We start from the raw sequence: 17,761 nt of genomic DNA, 5'->3' as shown, positions 1-17,761 counted from the left end.
ACATGGGACGCACAGGGGGACACACGTGGGGACACGGATGGGGACATGGGGACACACATGGGGACATAGGACACGTGGGGACGTGGGACGCACAGGGGGACACGCGTGGGGACACGGATGGGGACATGGGGACACACATGGGGACATGGGGACACACATGGGGACATGGGACACATAGTGGGACACGGATGGGGACACACGGATGGGGACATGGGACACACGTGGGGACGTGGGACGCACAGGGGGACACACGTGGGGACACGGATGGGGACATGGGGACACACATGGGGACATGGGACACATAGTGGGACACGGATGGGGACATGGGGACACACATGGGGACATGGGATGTACAGGGGGACACACATGGGGACACATATGAGGATATAGGGACATACATGGGGACACACATGGGGACACACATGGGGATGGGACACACAGGGGGACACACGTGGGGACATGGGATGCACATGGGGACATAGGACACATGGGGACATGGGACACACACATGGTGACATGGGACGTACAGGGGACACACATGGGGACATGGGACACACATGGGGACACAGGACACGTGGGGACGTGGGACGCACAGGGGGACACATGTAGGGACATGGGACACACATGGGGACATGGGACACACAGGGGAACACAGGTGGGGACATGGGTGGGGACATGGGGACACACATGGGGACACACATGGGGACATGAGTGGGGAAATGGGGACACATACGGGGACAAGGGATGCACAGGGAGACATGGGACAGGGACATGGGTGGGAACACACATGGGGACATGGGGACACACATGGGGACACACATGGGGACATGGGACAACGATGGGGACATGGGGACACCGGATACATGTGGGGACATGGGGACATGTATAGAAACAGGGAATACAGGGACCTGCTTGGGGACATAGGAAAGACTTGAGGACACGCGGGGACACAGGACACACATGGGGACAAGGGACACGAATGGGGACATGGGGCATCTTTGGGGACACGCACGGGGCCTTGGATGGGGACACAGCGCCCAGACATGGGGACATGACAGGGGACATGCGGGAGCCCCAAAAGCGGCTCAATGTGCCCCAAAATGGGGACGCAGGCCCCGAGCCACCTGTGTCCCCCCAAATGGGCTCGATGTCCCCAAAACGGGACCAGCCACCCCCGAAGTGGCACCGTGACCCCCGATTTGTCACTGTCACCCCCGGATGCCCCGGGGGGCCCCGCAGGGTGGCCTGGATGGGGACGTGGGGACACGAGTGTCACCGCGGGGGGGGGGCGGGGGTGTCCCCGTGTCCTTGGGGTGTCCCCCCCCCCCGAGGTCCCTCCATTCCCCGCCCCCGCCCGCTCGGTCTCCATGGTGACGCCCCGCCCCCTGCGCCGCTTTCCCGCCAAGCGCCGGCCCCGCCCCCGCAGGCGCGTCCCGCCGCCTGGCCCCGCCCCCTCGCGGCCGGCCCCGCCCCCTCGCGGCCGGCCCCGCCGCTTCCCCGGCAGGCGCCGCCATGTTGGGTGAGGGCGGCGCGGGCGGGCGGAAGCGGAAGAGGCGGGGGCGGCGAAGCCGGGCGGAAGCGGCGCGGGCGGGGCGGAGGTGAGTGGGGGGGGGGGGACCCGACGGTGCCTTGGGGGGCACCGGGTGACCGGGGGGGCGGGGCCGGTTGTACCGGGGGGCACTGGGGGTGGGTAACGGTTGTACCGGGGACCCTCAGGGGGTAACGGTTGTACTGGGGGGTAACGGTTGTACTGGGGGACAGTGGGGAGGGGTGAGGGTTGTACTGCCAGGAGTACCGGTTGTACTGGGGAGGTAAACATTGTACTGGGGGGGTAACCGTTGTACCGGGGGGCACTGGGGGGTAACGGTTGTATTGGGGGGCACTGGGGAGGGGTTACAGCTGTACTAGGGGGTAACAGTTGTATCGGGGGCACTGTGGGGAGGTAACAGTTGTACTGCAACAGTTGTATTGAGGGAAGTTATGGTTGTACTGGTGGGGGTAACGTTGTACTAAGGGACACTGGGGGGTTAACGGTTGTACTGGGGGCACGGGGTGGGGTAACGGTTGTACTGGGGACACTTAGGGGAGGTAACAGTTCTACTAGGGGGTAATGGTTGTACTGGGGACACTGGGGGGGTAACAGTTGTACTGGGGGGGTAATGGTTGTATTGGGGGCACTAGGGGGGTAATGGTTGTGCTGGGGACAGTGGTGGAGGGTAATGGTTGTACTGGGGGGTAATGGTTGTACTGGGGACACTGGGGGGGTAATGGTTGTACTGGGGGGGTAATGGTTGTACTGGGGACACTGGGGGGGTAATGGTTGTACTGGGGGGGTAATGGTTGTATTGGGGGCACTAGGGGGGTAATGGTTGTGCTGGGGACAGTGGTGGAGGGTAACGGTTGTACTGGCGGGTAATGGTTGTACTGGGGACACTGGGGGGGGTAACAGTTGTACTGGGGGGTAATGGTTGTACTGGGGACACTGTGGGGGTAATGGTTGTACTAAGGGTTAATGGTTGTACTGGGGACACTGAAGGGATAACAGTTGTACTGGGGGGTAACGGTTGTACTGGGGACACTGGTGGGGGGTAGCGGTTGTACGGGGGGCACTGGGGAGGGTGCTAGTTGTACTGCGGGGGTAACGGTTGTACTGGGGTACATTATGATTGTACTGGGGGCGCTGGGGACCTGTTGGGGGGGTGACGGGTGTTCCTGGGGCTGTCCCATGGGGGGGTTATGAGGGGGTGTTGGGGGGTCTGTGTGTGTCGGGGGCACCCACGGGTGTTGGGGGGGTGTTGGGGGGTCTGTGTGTGTCGGGGGCACCCACGGGTGTTGGGGGGGGTGTTGGGGGGTCTGTGTGTGTCGGGGGCACCCACGGGTGTTGGGGGGGTGTTGGGGGGGTGTTGGGGGGTCTGTGTGTGTCGGGGGGCACCCACGGGGTGTTGTCACCCCCCCAGATGACTGTGCACACCCTGTACATCTTCGCCCGCGATGGCACCTGCCTCCACTACAGCGAGTGGCACCGGCGCAAACAGCCGGGGATCCCCAAGGAGGAGGTGGGACGGGGGGACGGGGACATGGGGGGGGTCTAGGGGGACATGGGGGGGCTCTGGGATGTCCTTGGGGACATGGGGGGGCTCTGGGACATCCTTGGGGACATGGGGGGGCTCTGGGACATCCTTGGGGACATGGGGGAGGATCTGGGACCTCCCTGAGGACATGGGAGGAAGATCTGGGACTTCCTTGGGGACATGGGGGTGTTCCAGGACGTCCTTGGAGACATGGGGGGTGACTCTGGGACATCTTTGGGGACATGAGGGGGCTCTGAGACATCCTTGGGGACACGATGGGGCTCAGGGATGTCCTTGGGGACATGGTAGGAAGATCCGGGACATCCTTGGGGACATGGGGGGGCTCTGGGACATCCCTGGGGACATGAGGGGGCTCCGGGACCTCCTTGGGGACATGGGGGGAGGATCTGGGACCTCCTGGGGACATGGGAGGAAGATCTGGGACTTCCTTGGGGACATGGGGGTGTTCCAGGACGTCCTTGGGGACATGGGGGGTGACTCTGGGACATCTTGTGGGGACATGAGGGGGCTCTGAAACATCCTTGAGGACACGATGGGGCTCAGGGATGTCCTTGGGGACATGGGCGATGGCTCTGGGACATCCTTGGGGACATGGGAGGGCTCCAGGACGTCCTTGGGGACATGGTAGGAAGATCTGGGACGTCCTTGGGGACATGGAGGGGCTCCAGGATATCCTTGGGGACATGGTAGGAAGATCTGGGACATCCTTGGGGACATGGGGGGTGGCTCCAGGACATCCTTGGGGACATGGAGGGTGGATCCAGGACATCCCTGGGGACATGGGGAGGCTCCAGGGTGTCCTTGGGGACATGGAGGGAGGATCCAGGACATCCCTGGGGACATGGGGAGACTCCAGGACATCCTTGGGGACATGGAGGGTGGATCCAGGACATCCCTGGGGACATGGGGGGGCTCTGGGTGGCCCGGCGGCGCCGCAGGCCGTGGGGAGCCATGGGCTCCGCTGTCCCCGTGTCCCCAGGAGTTCAAGCTCATGTTCGGGATGCTCTTCTCGCTGCGCTCCTTCGTCACCAAGATGAGCCCCACGGACATGTATCCCCCACGGCGCGGGGACCTGGGGACACGTTGGGGACCCCCGGGGGGATTTGGGGGGGTACCCCACGGGGTTGGGAATGGGCTGGTGGGGGGGGGGGTCCCAGGATGGGTTTGGAGGGTTTTGGGGGGCCCTGGGGCAGGTTGGGGGGTTTTGGGGGGCCCTGGGGTGGGGTTTTGGGGAGGATCAAGGGGGGTTTGGGAAGGATTTGGGGGTTTGGAAGGGGGAGGGAGGTCCCAGGTGGGTTTTAGGGCAGATTTGGGGGGTACGAGGGGGTCATTGGGGGATCATGAGGTTCTGGGGGGTCCCTGGGGACGGTTTGGGGCAGATGGGGGGGTTCTGGGGGGGCCCCAGGGGGGGATGGGGGCAGATTTGCAGTGGAGGTGGGGATCCCTGGGGCAGGATTGGGGGCAATGGGGATCCCCAGGGCAGGAATAGGGGTGTTTTGGGGATGGATTGGGAGGAGGATTTGGGGCATTCTGGGGTTCCCAGGGCAGGATTGGGGGCATTGGGGGATCCCTGGGGTAGGTTTGGAGATGTTGGGGGGGTCCTGGGGTAGGTTTGGGTGTCTTTAGGGTGGGTTTGGGGGTGTTCAGGGGTCCCCAGGGCAGGTTCTTGGGGTGTTTGGGGGGGGTCCCCGGGGCAGGTTTGGGGGTGTGTGGGGTTCCCCAGGGCAGGATTTGGGGCATTGGGGGCTCCTGAGGCAGGATTGGGGGGTGTTTAGGGGTTCCTCGGGGTGGGTTTTGGGGGTGTTTGGGCATTCCCCAGGGCAGGATTTGGGGCATTGGGGGGTCCCCGGGGTAGGTTTTGGGGTGTTTAGGGGTCCTCCAGGGCAGGTTTTGGGGCCCTGGATGGGTTTGGGGGTGTTTGGGGGGTTCCCAGGGCAGGTTTTGGGGCCCTGGATGGGTTTGGGGGTTCCCCAGGGCAGGTTTGGGGGGTGTTTGGGGTTCCCTGGGGCAGGATTTGGGGGCACTGGGGCAGGATTGGGGGTGTTTGGGGGTTCCCTGGATGGGTTTGGGGGTGCTTGGGGGTCTCTAGGGTGGGTTCGAGGGGTGTTCAGGGGTTCCCTGGGGCAGGTTTTGGGGTGTTTGGGGGTCTCTAGGGTGGGTTTGGGGGTGTTTGGGGATTCCCCAGGGCAGGTTTTGGTGGCCCTGGATGGGTTTGGGGGTTCCCCAGGGCACGTTTGGGGGGTGTTTGGGGTTCCCTGGGGCAGGATTTGGGGCACTGTGGGCAGGATTGGGGGTGTTTTGGGGGTTCCTTGGGGCAGGATTGGGGTGTGTTTTGGGGTTCCCTGGATGGGTTTGGGGTGTTTGGGGGGTCTCTAGGGTGGGTTCAAGGGTGTTCAGGGGTTCCCTGGGGCAGGATTTGGGGGTGTTTGGGGGTCTCTAGGGCAGGTTTTGGATGTTTGGGGGTGTCTCTAGGGAGGGTTTGGGGGTGTTTGGGGATTCCCCAGGGCGGGGTTTTGGGGCCCTGGATGGGGTTTGGGGGTGTTCTGGGGTTCCCTGGCTGGATTTTGGGGTGTTTCGGGGGTGTTTCGGGGCCGCGTTGTGGCCCTGAGCGCTCGCAGCGGCAGGCGGGACGGGCTGCTGAGCCTGCAGACCAGCCGCTACCGGCTGCACGTGTACGAGACGGCCACGGGGCTGCGGCTGGCCATGGCCACCGACCCCGGCCGTGGCCTCGGCCCGCGACGCGCTGCACCACATCTACTGCAACGTCAGTGTCCCCCGGGGCTGGGACACCCCCCGAAACCCCCCAGAGCGTCCCCAAGTGTCCCCAGTGGGTCCCCAAAGTGACATCCCCGATACCCCCCAAAGTGTCCCCAAAATGCCCCTGACATCCCCCAGATACCCCCCAAAGTGTCCCCAAATGCCCTCTGAGTCCCCTGGGATCCCCAAGTGTCCCCAGCGTGTCCCCGATACCCCCCCAAAGTGCCTCTGACCATCCCCAATCCCCCCCGAAGTGTCCCCAAATGTCCTCAGAGTCCCCTGGGATTCCAAGTGTCCCCAGCGGGTCCCCAAGTGCCTGTGACACCCCCGAAACCCCCAGGGTGTCCCCCAAATGTCCCTCGAGTCCCCTGGGATCCCCAGGTGTCCCCAGTGGGTCCCTGATACCCCCCAAAGTGCCTCTGACATCCCAGATACCCCCCCAAAGCATCCCTAGATACCCCCCAAAGTGTCCCCAAATGTCCTCCAAGTCCCTGGGATCCCCAGGTGTCCCCAGCGGGTCCCCAAAGTGACATCCCAGGTACCCCCCAAAGCGTCCCCAAAATGCCCCCGACATCCCCTAGATACCCTCCAGAGTGTCCCCAAAATGTCCTCAGAGTCCCCTGGGATCCCCAAGTATCCCCAGCGGGTCCCCAAGTGCCTGTGACACCCCCGATACCCCCCAAAGTGTCCCCAAGTGCCTGTGACACCCCCAAAACCCCCAGGGTGTCCCCAAATGTCCCTCGAGTCCCCTGGGATCCCCAAGTGTCCCCAGCGGGTCCCCAAAGTGACATCCCCGATACCCCCCCAAAGTGTCCCCAAAGTGCCTGTGACACCCCCAAAACCCCCAGGGTGTCCCCAAATGTCCCTCGAGCCCCTGGGATCCCCAAGTGTCCCCAGTGGGTCCCCAAAGTGACATCCCCGATACCCCCCAAAGTGTCCCCAAAATGCCCCTGACATCCCCCCAGATACCCCCCAAAGTGTCCCCAAATGCCCTCTGAGTCCCCTGGGATCCCCAAGTGTCCCCAGCGTGTCCCCGATACCCCCCAAAGTGCCTCTGACATCCCCAATCCCCCCCGGAGTGTCCCCAAATGTCCTCAGAGTCCCCTGGGATCCCCAAGTATCCCCAGCGGGTCCCCAAGTGCCTGTGACACCCCCGATACCCCCCTCAAAGTGTCCCCAAAGTGCTTCTGGCATCCCCCAGATACCCCCCCAAAGTGTTCCCAAGTGCCTGTGACACCCCCAAAACCCCCAGGGTGTCCCCAAATGTCCCTCGAGTCCCCTGGGGATCCCCAGGTGTCCCCAGTGGGTCCCTGATACCCCCCAAAGTGCCTCTGACATCCCAGATACGCCCCCAAAGCATCCCCAGATACCCCCCAAAGTGTCCCCAAAATGCCCCTGGCATCCCCAGATACCCCCCGAAGTGTCCCCAAATGCCCTCCAAGTCCCCTGGGATCCCCAAGTGTCCCCCGGGTGCCTCCTGGTGGCCCCAAAGGCCTCTGAACCTCCCCCCAAAATGCTCCGGATCCCCTGAAAATACCCCCAAACCCCCCAAAATCACCCCAGAATGCCCCCCCCCCCCCCCCCCCAGGACAGGAGGGGCAGCCGGACACCTGGGCCTTGGGGTTAGTGGGACCCACTGGCTTGAAGGGGAGGGGGAAAGAGATGCCCGGACGCCTGGGCCCCTCCTTGGGGTGACGGGGACACCTGGGTCCCTCCTTGGGGTGACCCGGATGCCTGGGCCCCTCCTTGGGGTGACGGGGGACACCTGGGTCCCTCCTTGGGGTGACCCGGATGCCTGGGCCCCTCCTTGGGGTGACGGGGACACCTGGGTCCCTCCTTGGGGTGACCCGGATGCCTGGGGCCCCCTTGGGGTGACGCGGCCGCCTGGGCCCCTCCTTGGGGTGACGGGGACACCTGGGTCCCTCCTTGGGGTGACCCGGATGCCTGGGCCCCCTTGGGGTGACGCGGCCGCCTGGGCCCTGCAGCTGTTCGTGGAGCTGGTGGTGAAGAACCCGCTGTGCCCCCCGCGGGAGCCGGTGCAGAGCGAGCTCTTCCGCAGCCGCCTCGACGCCTTCGTGCGCTCCCTGCCCTTCTTCTCGCCCCGCGCCGCCTGACGGGGACACCGGGGACACCCGGGAACACCCTGAGGACCCCTCGTGTGGACGGGGAGACCCAGGGACTCTGGGGGGCCCCCCCCACCCCAGCAAGGGCAATGGGGGACCCCTTGAACCCTCCATGGGGACATGGAACCCCCCCCCCCATGGGACATCGAGACCGCCCCAAAATATTGGGGACCCCCTGGACCCCTCCCCCTTGGGGACACAGGGACCCCCCATGGGAGCCCTCAGACTCCCCCCCAAAGCCCCTCCCGCCACCGGGGTCCCTTGGGCTCAAGGGTGTCACGGGGGGGGGGGGGGGGGGGGCACACGTCCGGGAGCCAGTTTGGGGACAATAAACGTGTTTTGGTGACTCTGCAGTGTCTCTATGTATTGCGGGGGGGAACCCAAAAGCCACCCCCGCCCTCGTTGCTGTTTTTCCTTTTTCCCACTTTTTTTGCGATTTTTCTCCTCTCGCGGCCTCTTTCTGCTGTTTTTGCCCCATTTTCTTCTCCCTGGCGGTCGCGGTCCCGCCGGGGGGGCGGCGCTGCCCGGGGGGGGGGGGCCCAGGCGTCCGGGGGGGGGGGCGGATCACGCTGCCCTTCCCCAATGTGTCCCCGTTCCCTCCCCGCCCCGGTCCCACCCGCTGGGGGACAGCGGACGGGCCCAGGCGTCCGGGCCCCCTCCGAGGGGCGGAGCCTCCTATGCAAATGAGCCGAGCCTCCTCGGTGGACTCCGCCCCGTTCCCCCCCATCTCCCCGGACGCCGGGCCCCCCCCCCTGCCCTCCCGGACGCCTGGGTCCCTCCAGCTCCTCCTCTCCCCCCCCCTCCCCGGGCGCCTGGGCCCCTCCGCCGCCGCTCCGGGCGGCAGCAGCTCCCGAGCCCCCCCCGCGAGCAGCACCGACCTCGGCCGCTCCGGTCCCGCCAGCAGCTCCCGGACGCCTGGGCCCTCCCGAGCATCCCCCGGACGCCGGGGCCCTCGGAGCGTCGCTCGGACACGCGGCTCCTCCCGAGCATCCCCCGGGACCACCCGGACGCCTGGGCCCCCCGGAGCCCCCCCCCTCCCCGCCGCAGCCCCCGCCCCCCCGGTCCCCCCCCCCCCATGCAGGTCTCCATCGCCTGCACCGAGCCCGGCCTGCGGGACCGCGCCGGGGGGGGCGGCGGCGCAGGGGGGGCCGGGGCGGCGCCGCCGCCGCGGGGCGCGGGGGGGGCGCGCGCCGGGGGGGGGGCCCCGCTGCTGCCGCCGCCGCGCGGGGCGGGGCCTGCGGCGGGGGGCGGGGCCAGGGGAGGCCCCGCCCCGGCGGTGGCCCCGCCCCGGGGGGCGCCGGCGGGGGGCGGCGGCGCCGGGATGAAGTATCGGTACGGGGGGGGGGGCGGGGGGGGGTCCCGGACGCCTGGGCCCCCTGCGGAGGTCGGGGGGGGGGGGCATCCCAAGCACCTGGGTCCTTGGGGTGGGGGTTGGGGGGTTTCCTGGGCCCCCTATGGGGGGACTTGGGGGGCAGGGGGAGCCCTGGGGCGGTCGGGGGGTCCCAGCCCCTGGGAGGGATCCCGGACGCCTGGGCCCCTCTTTGGGAAGGGGGCGGGACTGGCGGGCGCCCCCTGCGGCTCCCGGAGGGGCCCAGGCGTCCGGGGGGGCTGAGGCGGCTGCTGCTCCGCAGGGCGCTGGGCAAGAGCGGCCTGAGGGTCTCGTGCCTGGGGCTGGGTGAGACACACGGGGGGGCGACAGGGACAGGGGCAACTGGGGCGGCTTGGGGGGCAGCTGTGGGGCAGAGGGGCCGGTTGTGGGAGTGATGGGGGGCAGGGAGGGAGGTGAGGGGCAGGTGGGGGGCAGTTAGGGAGGTTGGTGGGGGACAGTTGTGGAGGCAAGGGGCGGTTAAGGAGGTGGGGGGGCAGTTACAGAGGCAGGGGGTAATTAGGCAGGTGGGGGACAGTTCAGGGGCAGTTAGGGAGGTGGGGGGCAGTGAGGAAGGTTAGGTGGGCAGTTACGGAGGCAGGGGGCAGTTATGGAGATGGGGCAGTTAAGGAAGTGGGTGGGGCAGTTGTGGAAGCTGGGGGCAGTTATAGAAGGGGTAATTAGGCAGGTGGGGGGCAGTTAGCGAGGTGGGTGTGGGGGGCACTTGTGGGGCCGGGGGGCTCTATGGGGAGGGCAGTTGTGGGGCTGGCTGGGGGGGGGGGGAGCTGCAGCTCCCGGCTCCGCTTCCCCCCACAGGCACCGGGGGGACGTTTGGGGCTGACGTCACTGATGAGGTGAGACCCCCCCCCCATTGTCACCGTGTCCCCCCCCCCCGAGGACACTGTCCCCCGTGACCCCCCCTTCCCCCCCGCAGGTGGCCGGGGGGCTCCTGAGCGTCGCCTACGACCTCGGCGTCACCCTCTTTGACGCCAGCGGCGCCAGGTGCGGCGTCCGCCCCATAGCGGGCCCAGGCGTCCGGGTGCCCCCCATAGCGGGCCCAGGTGTCCGGCCTGGGGGACCCTCCAGGTGACACCGTGTCCCCACAGGGCCGAGAAGACGCTCGGGGACGTCCTCAAGAGCAAGGGCTGGAGGTGCGAGTGGGGCTGGGGGGCTGGGGGGGGGGTGAGGGGCACCCCTGGGGGCTGGGGAGGGAAGGGAGGGTCCCAGGGGCAGTGACATGTCCAGGTGCTGTGGGGTTGGGGGCCCTATGGGACAGGGTCACCCCTGGGTGCTGTGGGGCAGGGGTGGGGTCTCTATGGGGCAGGGGAAGTCCCTATGGGGCAGTGTCACCCCTGGGTGCTGTGGGGCCGGGGAGGGGGGTCCCTATGGGGCAGGGTCAGACCCAGGTGCTGTGGGGCAGGGTGGGATGGAGGGGGTCCCTATGGGGCAGTGTCACCCCTGGGTGCTGTGGGGCAGGGGGGTCCCTATGGGGGTGGTCCCTATGCGGCAGTGCCACATCTGGGCACTGTGGGGCAGGGCGAGGTCTCTATGCAGGGGGTCCCTATGGGGCGTCACTCCTGGGCACTGTGGGGCTGGGGGGGGTCCCTATGGGGCAGTGTCACCCCTGGGTGCTGTGGGGCAGGGGGGTCCCTATGGGGGGTTCCTATGGGGCAGGGGCACCCCCGGGCGCTGCCCCTGACCCCTGCTCCCCCCCCAGGCGCTCCAGCTACGTCGTCACCACCAGGGTCTGCTGGGGGGGGCCGTGAGTACCCAGGGTGCACTGCGGCTATGGGGCAGAGGGTACCCAGCATGCTCTGGGTGCTGGATGCTGTGGGGCAGACGCCACAAGGTGGGGGGGCTATGGGGCACAGTTGGGGGGGCCACGGGCCTGGTCCCATGGGCTGGGAGGGCTCTGTGGGGCAGCACCATGGGGCAGTGCTATGGGGGGGGCAGTGCAATGGGGCAGGTGGTGCCTGGGGGCAGTGCCATGGGGCGGGTGACACCACGGGGCGGGTGATGCTGTGGGGCAGGAGGCCCATGGCGCAGGTGATGCCATGGGGCACGTGGCCCATGGGGTGGGTGACACCACGGAGCGGGCGATGCTGTGGGGCAGGTGACGCCATGGGGCGGGTGACGCCATGGGGCGGGTGACACTGTGGCGGGGGTGACACCGCAGCACTGACCTCCTCTCTGCTGCCAAGGGCTGACGCCGAGCGGGGGCTGTCACGGAAACGCGTCGTGGAGGGTGAGTGTGGGGCAGGGACCACGTGGGGCGGTGACGCTGTGCGGCAGTGACACTGTGGGGAATGGGCACTGTCGGGTGGTGTTGCCATGGGGCGGTATTGCTGTGGGGCAGTGTTGCCATGGGTTGGTGACACTGTGGGGCAGTGACGCTGTTGGGCAGTGACACTGTGGGGAATGGGCACTGTAGGGTGGTGACGCCGTGGGGCGGTATTGCTGTGGGGCAGTGTTGCCATGGGGCGGTGACACTGTGGGACGGGGCACCGTGGGGCAGTGATACGGTGATGCTGTAGGGTGGTGTTGCCATGGGGCAGTGATGCCATGGGGCAGCAACACCGTGGGGCAGTGTTGCTGTTGGGCAGTGACACCGCGGGGAATGGGCACTGTAGGGTGGTGTTGCCATGGGGCGGTATTGCTGTGGGGCAGTGTTGCCATGGGGCGGTGACACCATGGGGCAGTGACACCATGGGGTGGTGACACCCCGGGGCGGTGACCGCGTCTTGGGGACGCCGGGGCTCCCTGTCCCCCCCCAGGGCTCCGGGGCTCCCTGCGGCGGCTGCAACTCGACTACGTCGACGTCGTCTTCGCCGGGCGCCCCCACGGCCCCGCCCCCATGGAAGGTAGACCCCGCCCCCCGCCACAGGCTCCCCCCCTCTGCTCAAGCTCCGCCCCCTGGCCTGCTCCACCCCCGTGGGGCTCCTCCCCCAGGCTCCGCCCACCTCCCTTAGCCCCCCTGCCCCTCCCCAGCACCCCGGGCTGCCTGTTGTTCCCCCATACACGCAGCCCTCAGTAGGCTCCAGAGTGAACAGCGCACACAGCCCTGGGGCAGGGGTGTCCCCAGGACGATAGGGGCGTGCGGGAGGTGACAGGGACACATGGGGGGTGACAGGGACACCTGTGTGTGTGGGGGGGTGGCCCCCAGCATCTCACACTGCCTGCTGTTGCTCCCCCCACCTCCCAAGCCCTCAGTAGGCTCCAGAGTGAACACACACACAGTCCCAGGGCAGAGGTGTCCCCAGGACAATAGGGGCGTGCGGGAGGTGGCAGGGACACACTGCGAGGGGACACATGCCAGTCCCAGTGTGGGCCCCCCCTTCCCAGCATCTTACACTACCTGCTGTTCTCCCCGCCACAGCCCTCAGTAGGCTCCAGAGTGAACACATACACAGTCACCGGGCAGGGGTGTCCCCAAGATGATTAAGGATACCCAGGAGGTGACCAGGGGTGACAGGGGGGTGTGTGTGGCGGGGACATGGCCATCCCAGTGTGCCCCCCCCCCCCCCCCAGCACCTCACAGGACCTGCTGTTTCCTCCCCGCCGCACAGCCCTCAGTAGGCTCCAGAGTGAACGCGGCGCGGAGCCGCCCGCGGCGCGGTCGGGGGGTGTCCCGGGGTGTCCCCGGGTGACGCCGTCCCCGCCGTGTCCCCGCAGAGCTGGTGCGCGCCATGACGGACGTCATCGAGCGGGGCCTGGCGCTCTACTGGGGGGCCGCGCGCTGGAGCCCCCCCGAGATCATGGTGGGCCGCGGCGGGGGGGGACCCGTGGGACGGGGGTGGCAGCGCCGCCGTCACCGTCACCGTCCCTGTCACCATCTCCGTCACCGTCCCCGTCCCCTTGTCACCGTCCCTGTCCCCATTCCTGTCACCGTCCCCCTGTCCCCGTTCCCGTCCCCATTCCTGTCCCTGTCCCCCCGTCACCGTCCCGTCACTGTCCCTGTCACCATCCCTGTCACCGTCCCCGTCACCATCCCCATCCCTGTCACTGTCCCCGTCCCCTGTCCCCGTCCCTGTCCCCGTCCCCATTCCTGTCCCTGTCACCGTCCCCATCCCCCTGTCACTGTCACCGTCCCTGTTCCCATCCCCCTGTCCCCATCCCTGTCCCCCCGTCCCCATCCCCGTCCCTGTCACCGTGCCCATCCCTGTCACCGTCCCGTCACTGTCACCATCCCCCTGTCCCCGTCCCCATCCCTGTCACCGTCCCTGTCCCCCTGTCCCCGTCCCTGTCCCCCCGTCACTGTCCCCGTCACCGTCCCTGTCACTGTCCCTGTCCCCGTCCCCCCGTCCCCCCCCACAGGAGGCCTTCGCCGTCGCCCGGCAGTGCAACCTGGTGGCCCCCGTGTGCCAGCGCGGGCCCCCCCCGCCCCGCGAGCGGCCCCCCCCGCTGCCCCGCCTCCACCGGCAGATCGGTGCGGGGGGGGGGGCGCTATGGGGCAGGGGGGACAGAGGGGGCACCCCTGGGCGCCGTGGGGCGGGAGCGGGGCCGTGGGGCACGGGCTGGGTGGGAGGTGCCGTTGGACGGGGGGGGGGGCGCACTATGGGGCAGGGGGGTGCTGCTGTGGGGCAGGGAGGGCACTATGTGGGGCCAGGGTGCTATGGGGCACCGTGGGGCAGGGGGGGACACTATGCGGCACCATGGGGCAGGGGGGGACACTATGGGGCAGGGGGGTGCTGCTATGGGGCACCGTGGGGCAGGGGGGGACACTATGGGGCACCGTGGGGCAGGGGTGATGCCCCCCCGCCCAGGGCTGGGTGCTGTGGGGCAGGGACCTATGGGACGCTGGGGGGCAGTGTGGGGTGAGGGGGTGCCATGGGGCGGTGTGGGGCGGGGAGGACCCTACGGGGCGCTATGGGGCAGGGTGACCCCCCCTCCTCCCCCTCGCACAGGGCTCGGTGCCGTCACCTGGTCCCCGCTGGCCGCTGGCCTGGATGACGAGGAGCCCCTGCCCCACGGCGCCCGCCCCAAGGTAGGGCTGCCCCACAGATCCCTATGGAGCCCCATAGATCCCTATAGCGCCCGCCCCAAGGCAGGGCTGCCCCACAGATCCCTTTGGAGCCCCTGCCCCACGGCGCCCGCCCCAAGGTAGGGCTGCCCCATAGCACCCTATGGAGCCCCACAGATCCCTATAGCATCCGCCCCAAGGTAGGGCTGCCCCACAGATCCCTATGGAGCCCCACAGATCCCTATAGCGTCCGCCCCAAGGTAGGGCTGCCCCACAGATCCCTATGGAGCCCCATAGAACCCTATAGCGTCCGCCCCAAGGTAGGGCTGCCCCATAGCGCCCTATGGAGCCCCATAGATCCCTATAGCGTCCGCCCCAAGGTAGGGCTGCCCCATAGCGCCCTATGGAGCCCCATAGAACCCTATAGCGTCCGCCCCAAGGTAGGGCTGCCCCATAGCGCCCTATGGAGCCCCATAGATCCCTATAGCGTCCGCCCCAAGGTAGGGCTGCCCCATAGCGCCCTATGGAGCCCCATAGATCCCTATAGCGTCCGCCCCAAGGCAGGGCCACCCCACAGATCCCTATGGAGCCCCATAGATTCTTATAGCGTCCGCCCCAAGGCAGGGCTGCCCCATAGCGCCCTATGGAGCCCCATAGATCCTTATAGCGTCCGCCCCAAGGTAGGGCTGCCCCACAGATCCCTATGGAGCCCCACAGATCCCTATAGCGCCCGCCCCAAGGTAGGGCTGCCCCACAGATCCCTATGGAGCCCCATAGAACCCTATAGCGTCCGCCCCAAGGTAGGGCTGCCCCATAGCGCCCTATGGAGCCCCATAGATCCCTATAGCGTCCGCCCCAAGGTAGGGCTGCCCCATAGCGCCCTATGGAGCCCCATAGAACCCTATAGCGTCCGCCCCAAGGTAGGGCTGCCCCATAGCGCCCTATGGAGCCCCATAGATCCCTATAGCATCCGCCCCAAGGCAGGGCTGCCCCATAGCGCCCTATGGAGCTCCATAGATCCCTATAGCATCCGCCCCAAGGTAGGGCTGCCCCACAGATCCCTATGGAGCCCCATAGCACCCTATAGTGTCCACCGCAACTTAGGGCTGCCCCATAGCACCCTCCGGAGCCCCATAGATCCCTATAGGATCCGCCCCACTGCAGGGCCGCCCCATAGCACCCCCCGTGCCCCACAGCAGCCATCCCAAGGTAGGGCTGCCCCATAGCACCTTATAGTGCCCCACGGCGCCTGCCCCAAGGGGGGAGCCAGTCCCATAGGGCTGCCCCACAGCAGCCCAGCACCTGCCCCCAGCACTGCCCCACGGCGGCACCCCCGTCCCCCGGGGAGCCCCCCGAGTGTCCCCCGTGCTCAGCCCTGTGTCCCCCCGTGTCCCCCCAGGAGGGCGGGTGGCGGCAGCAGGTCCCGGAGCTGCAGCCCCTGGCCCAGCGCCTGGGCTGCTCCGTGCCCCAGCTGGGCATCGGTGAGGGGGGACGGGGACAGAGGGGACAGGGGGGACCCGGGGACGGGGGGGACACAGGGGGACATGGGGACAGGGGGGACACAAGGGGACACGGGGCCAGGGGGACAGGGGGGGGTTCTCCGTGCCCCAGCTGGGCATCGATGAGGGGACACAGGGATGGTGGGGGACATGGGGGGACATGGGGACGGGAGGGGACACAGGGGGTTCTCTGTGCCCCAGCTGGGCATCGATGAGGGGACACAGGGATGGTGGGGGACATGGGGGGACATGGGGACGGGAGGGGACACAGGGGGTTCTCTGTGCCCCAGCTGGACATTGGTGAGAGGGACACGGTGACATAGGGGACAGGGGGGATGCGAGGAGACATGGGGGGATGGGGGGACAGGGGGGATGTGAGGGGACATGGGGGGACACGGGAGGTTCTCTGTACCCCTACTGGGCACCGAGGGGGACATGGGGACAGGAGGGGACACGGGCAGGACACAGGGGGACATGGGGACTCTGTGCCCCAGCTGGGCATCGGTGAGGGGACACGGGGATGGGGGGACACGGGGGGGACATGAGGACATGGGGGGACACAGGGATAGGGGGGTTTCTCTGTACCCCAGCTGGGCATCAGGGGGAAGGACACGGGGACAGGGGGGACACGGGGGGGACATGAGGACATGGGGATGGGGGGGGTTTCTCTGACCCGCAGCTGGGCACTGAGGGGGGACACGGGGGGGACACGGGGACATGGGGGGACACGGGGGGGTCTCTGTGCCCCAGCTGGCACCCAGGGGGACCCGGGCAGGGCGGAGGGGCTGGGGCGCCGCAGGTCACGGTGCCACCCCGTCCCTGTCCCCGTTCCCGTCCCTGTCCCTGTCCCCGTCCCTGTCCCCGTCCCCATCCCCGTCCCCAGCGTGGAGCCTGCGCGCCGAGGGCGTCAGCTCGGTGCTCCTGGCACCCGGCAGCCCCCAGCAGCTGCTCGAGAGCCTGGGGGCCCTGCAGGTGGGGGGGCCCGGACGCCTGGGCCCTTGGGGGGGGCCCTGCAGGTGGGGGGACACCTGGGCCCCACAGGGCAATTGGTGGCACCCGGACGCCTGGGCCCCATGGGGGGTGCATGGGCCCCACAAGGGGGTTGGTGGCAGCCTGGACACCCAGGCCCTATGGGAGGTGCCTGGACCCCACAGGGGGGCTGGGGCCCCCCAGGATGCCTGGGCCCCCCGGGGGGGTGCCTGCCCCCCCCCACCCGAACGCCTGGGCCTCACAGCGGGGCTGGGGCCCCCCGGAAGCCTGGGCCCCACAGAGGAACTGGGGCCCCCTCAGACGCCTGGGCCCCACAGGGGCTGCCTGGGCCCCACAGAGGGACTCGGGCCCCCCAGACACCTGGGCCCCATGGGGGGTGCTGGGCCCCACGGGGCAACTGGGGCCCCCGGACACCTGGGCCCCACAGCGGGGCTGGGGCCCCTCTGGACGCCAGGGCCCCTTCAGGAGGGGAGTCCTCCGGACGCCTGGGCCCCACGGGAGGTGCCTGGGCCCCACAACGGGTCTGAGGCCCCCGGATGCCTGGGCCCTACGGCGGGTGCCCGGGCCCCATGGGAGGTGCCTGGGCCCCATGGGGGAACTGGGTCCCCCGGACGCCTGGGCCCACGGCGCCCCCCCCGGCAGGTGCTGCCCCTCCTGACCCCCGCGGTGCTGCAGGAGCTCGAGGCCCTCCTGGGCGCCAAGAAGGAGCCGCGGGCCTGAGCCCCGCCCCCCCGCCGCCGCCCCATTGGCCGCCGCCGCCCGCCGGCCCCGCCCCCTGCCGCGCGGCCCCGCCTCCCCTTAAAGGGCCAGGCCCCCCCTCCGCGCTGCTCTGAGGGGAGCGGGACCGCGCCGGGCGCGGGGCCCCGCCATGGGCACCCCCCGTATCCCCCTTTTCCGCCATTTTTTAGCTTTTCCCCCCAGATTCTGCTCCAAAATCAGGGACTGAGTCTCCCCCCGCCCCAGCAATCCCCCCC

The 17,761-nt window shown here is 68.4% G+C and overlaps 2 protein-coding genes across 2 annotated transcripts; both read left to right on the top strand.

Annotated features, from left to right (window-relative positions):
* Positions 1–2,949: 2,949 nt before the first annotated feature.
* Positions 2,950–7,963, top strand: TRAPPC1 (trafficking protein particle complex subunit 1). Its single transcript, XM_088537467.1, is given in 5 exon segments — positions 2,950–3,056; positions 4,072–4,142; positions 5,717–5,813; positions 5,815–5,856; positions 7,835–7,963. Coding segments are annotated over 5 exon segments (438 nt in total). The 5' UTR covers positions 2,950–2,957.
* Positions 7,964–9,047: 1,084 nt separating this feature from the next.
* On the top strand, positions 9,048–17,507 carry LOC148591492 (voltage-gated potassium channel subunit beta-3-like). Its single transcript, XM_088537466.1, has 14 exons — positions 9,048–9,304; positions 9,604–9,647; positions 10,155–10,192; positions 10,273–10,340; positions 10,445–10,489; positions 11,056–11,100; positions 11,540–11,583; positions 12,113–12,199; positions 13,011–13,096; positions 13,653–13,764; positions 14,243–14,323; positions 15,690–15,779; positions 16,681–16,769; positions 17,430–17,507. Exons 1-14 carry the CDS (start codon positions 9,048–9,050, stop codon positions 17,505–17,507), a joined length of 1,164 nt encoding a protein of 387 aa, XP_088393592.1.
* The last annotated feature ends 254 nt before the right edge of the window (positions 17,508–17,761 follow it).

Source organism: Tinamus guttatus, unplaced genomic scaffold (assembly GCF_059628265.1).
Source record: "Tinamus guttatus ecotype Peru unplaced genomic scaffold, ASM5962826v1 Tinamus_guttatus_pri_ptg000779l, whole genome shotgun sequence".
NCBI classification, from domain to species: domain Eukaryota; kingdom Metazoa; phylum Chordata; class Aves; order Tinamiformes; family Tinamidae; genus Tinamus; species Tinamus guttatus.
The sequence above is the reverse complement of the archived record's forward strand: the minus strand, read 5'-3'. Positions and strand labels throughout refer to the sequence as shown.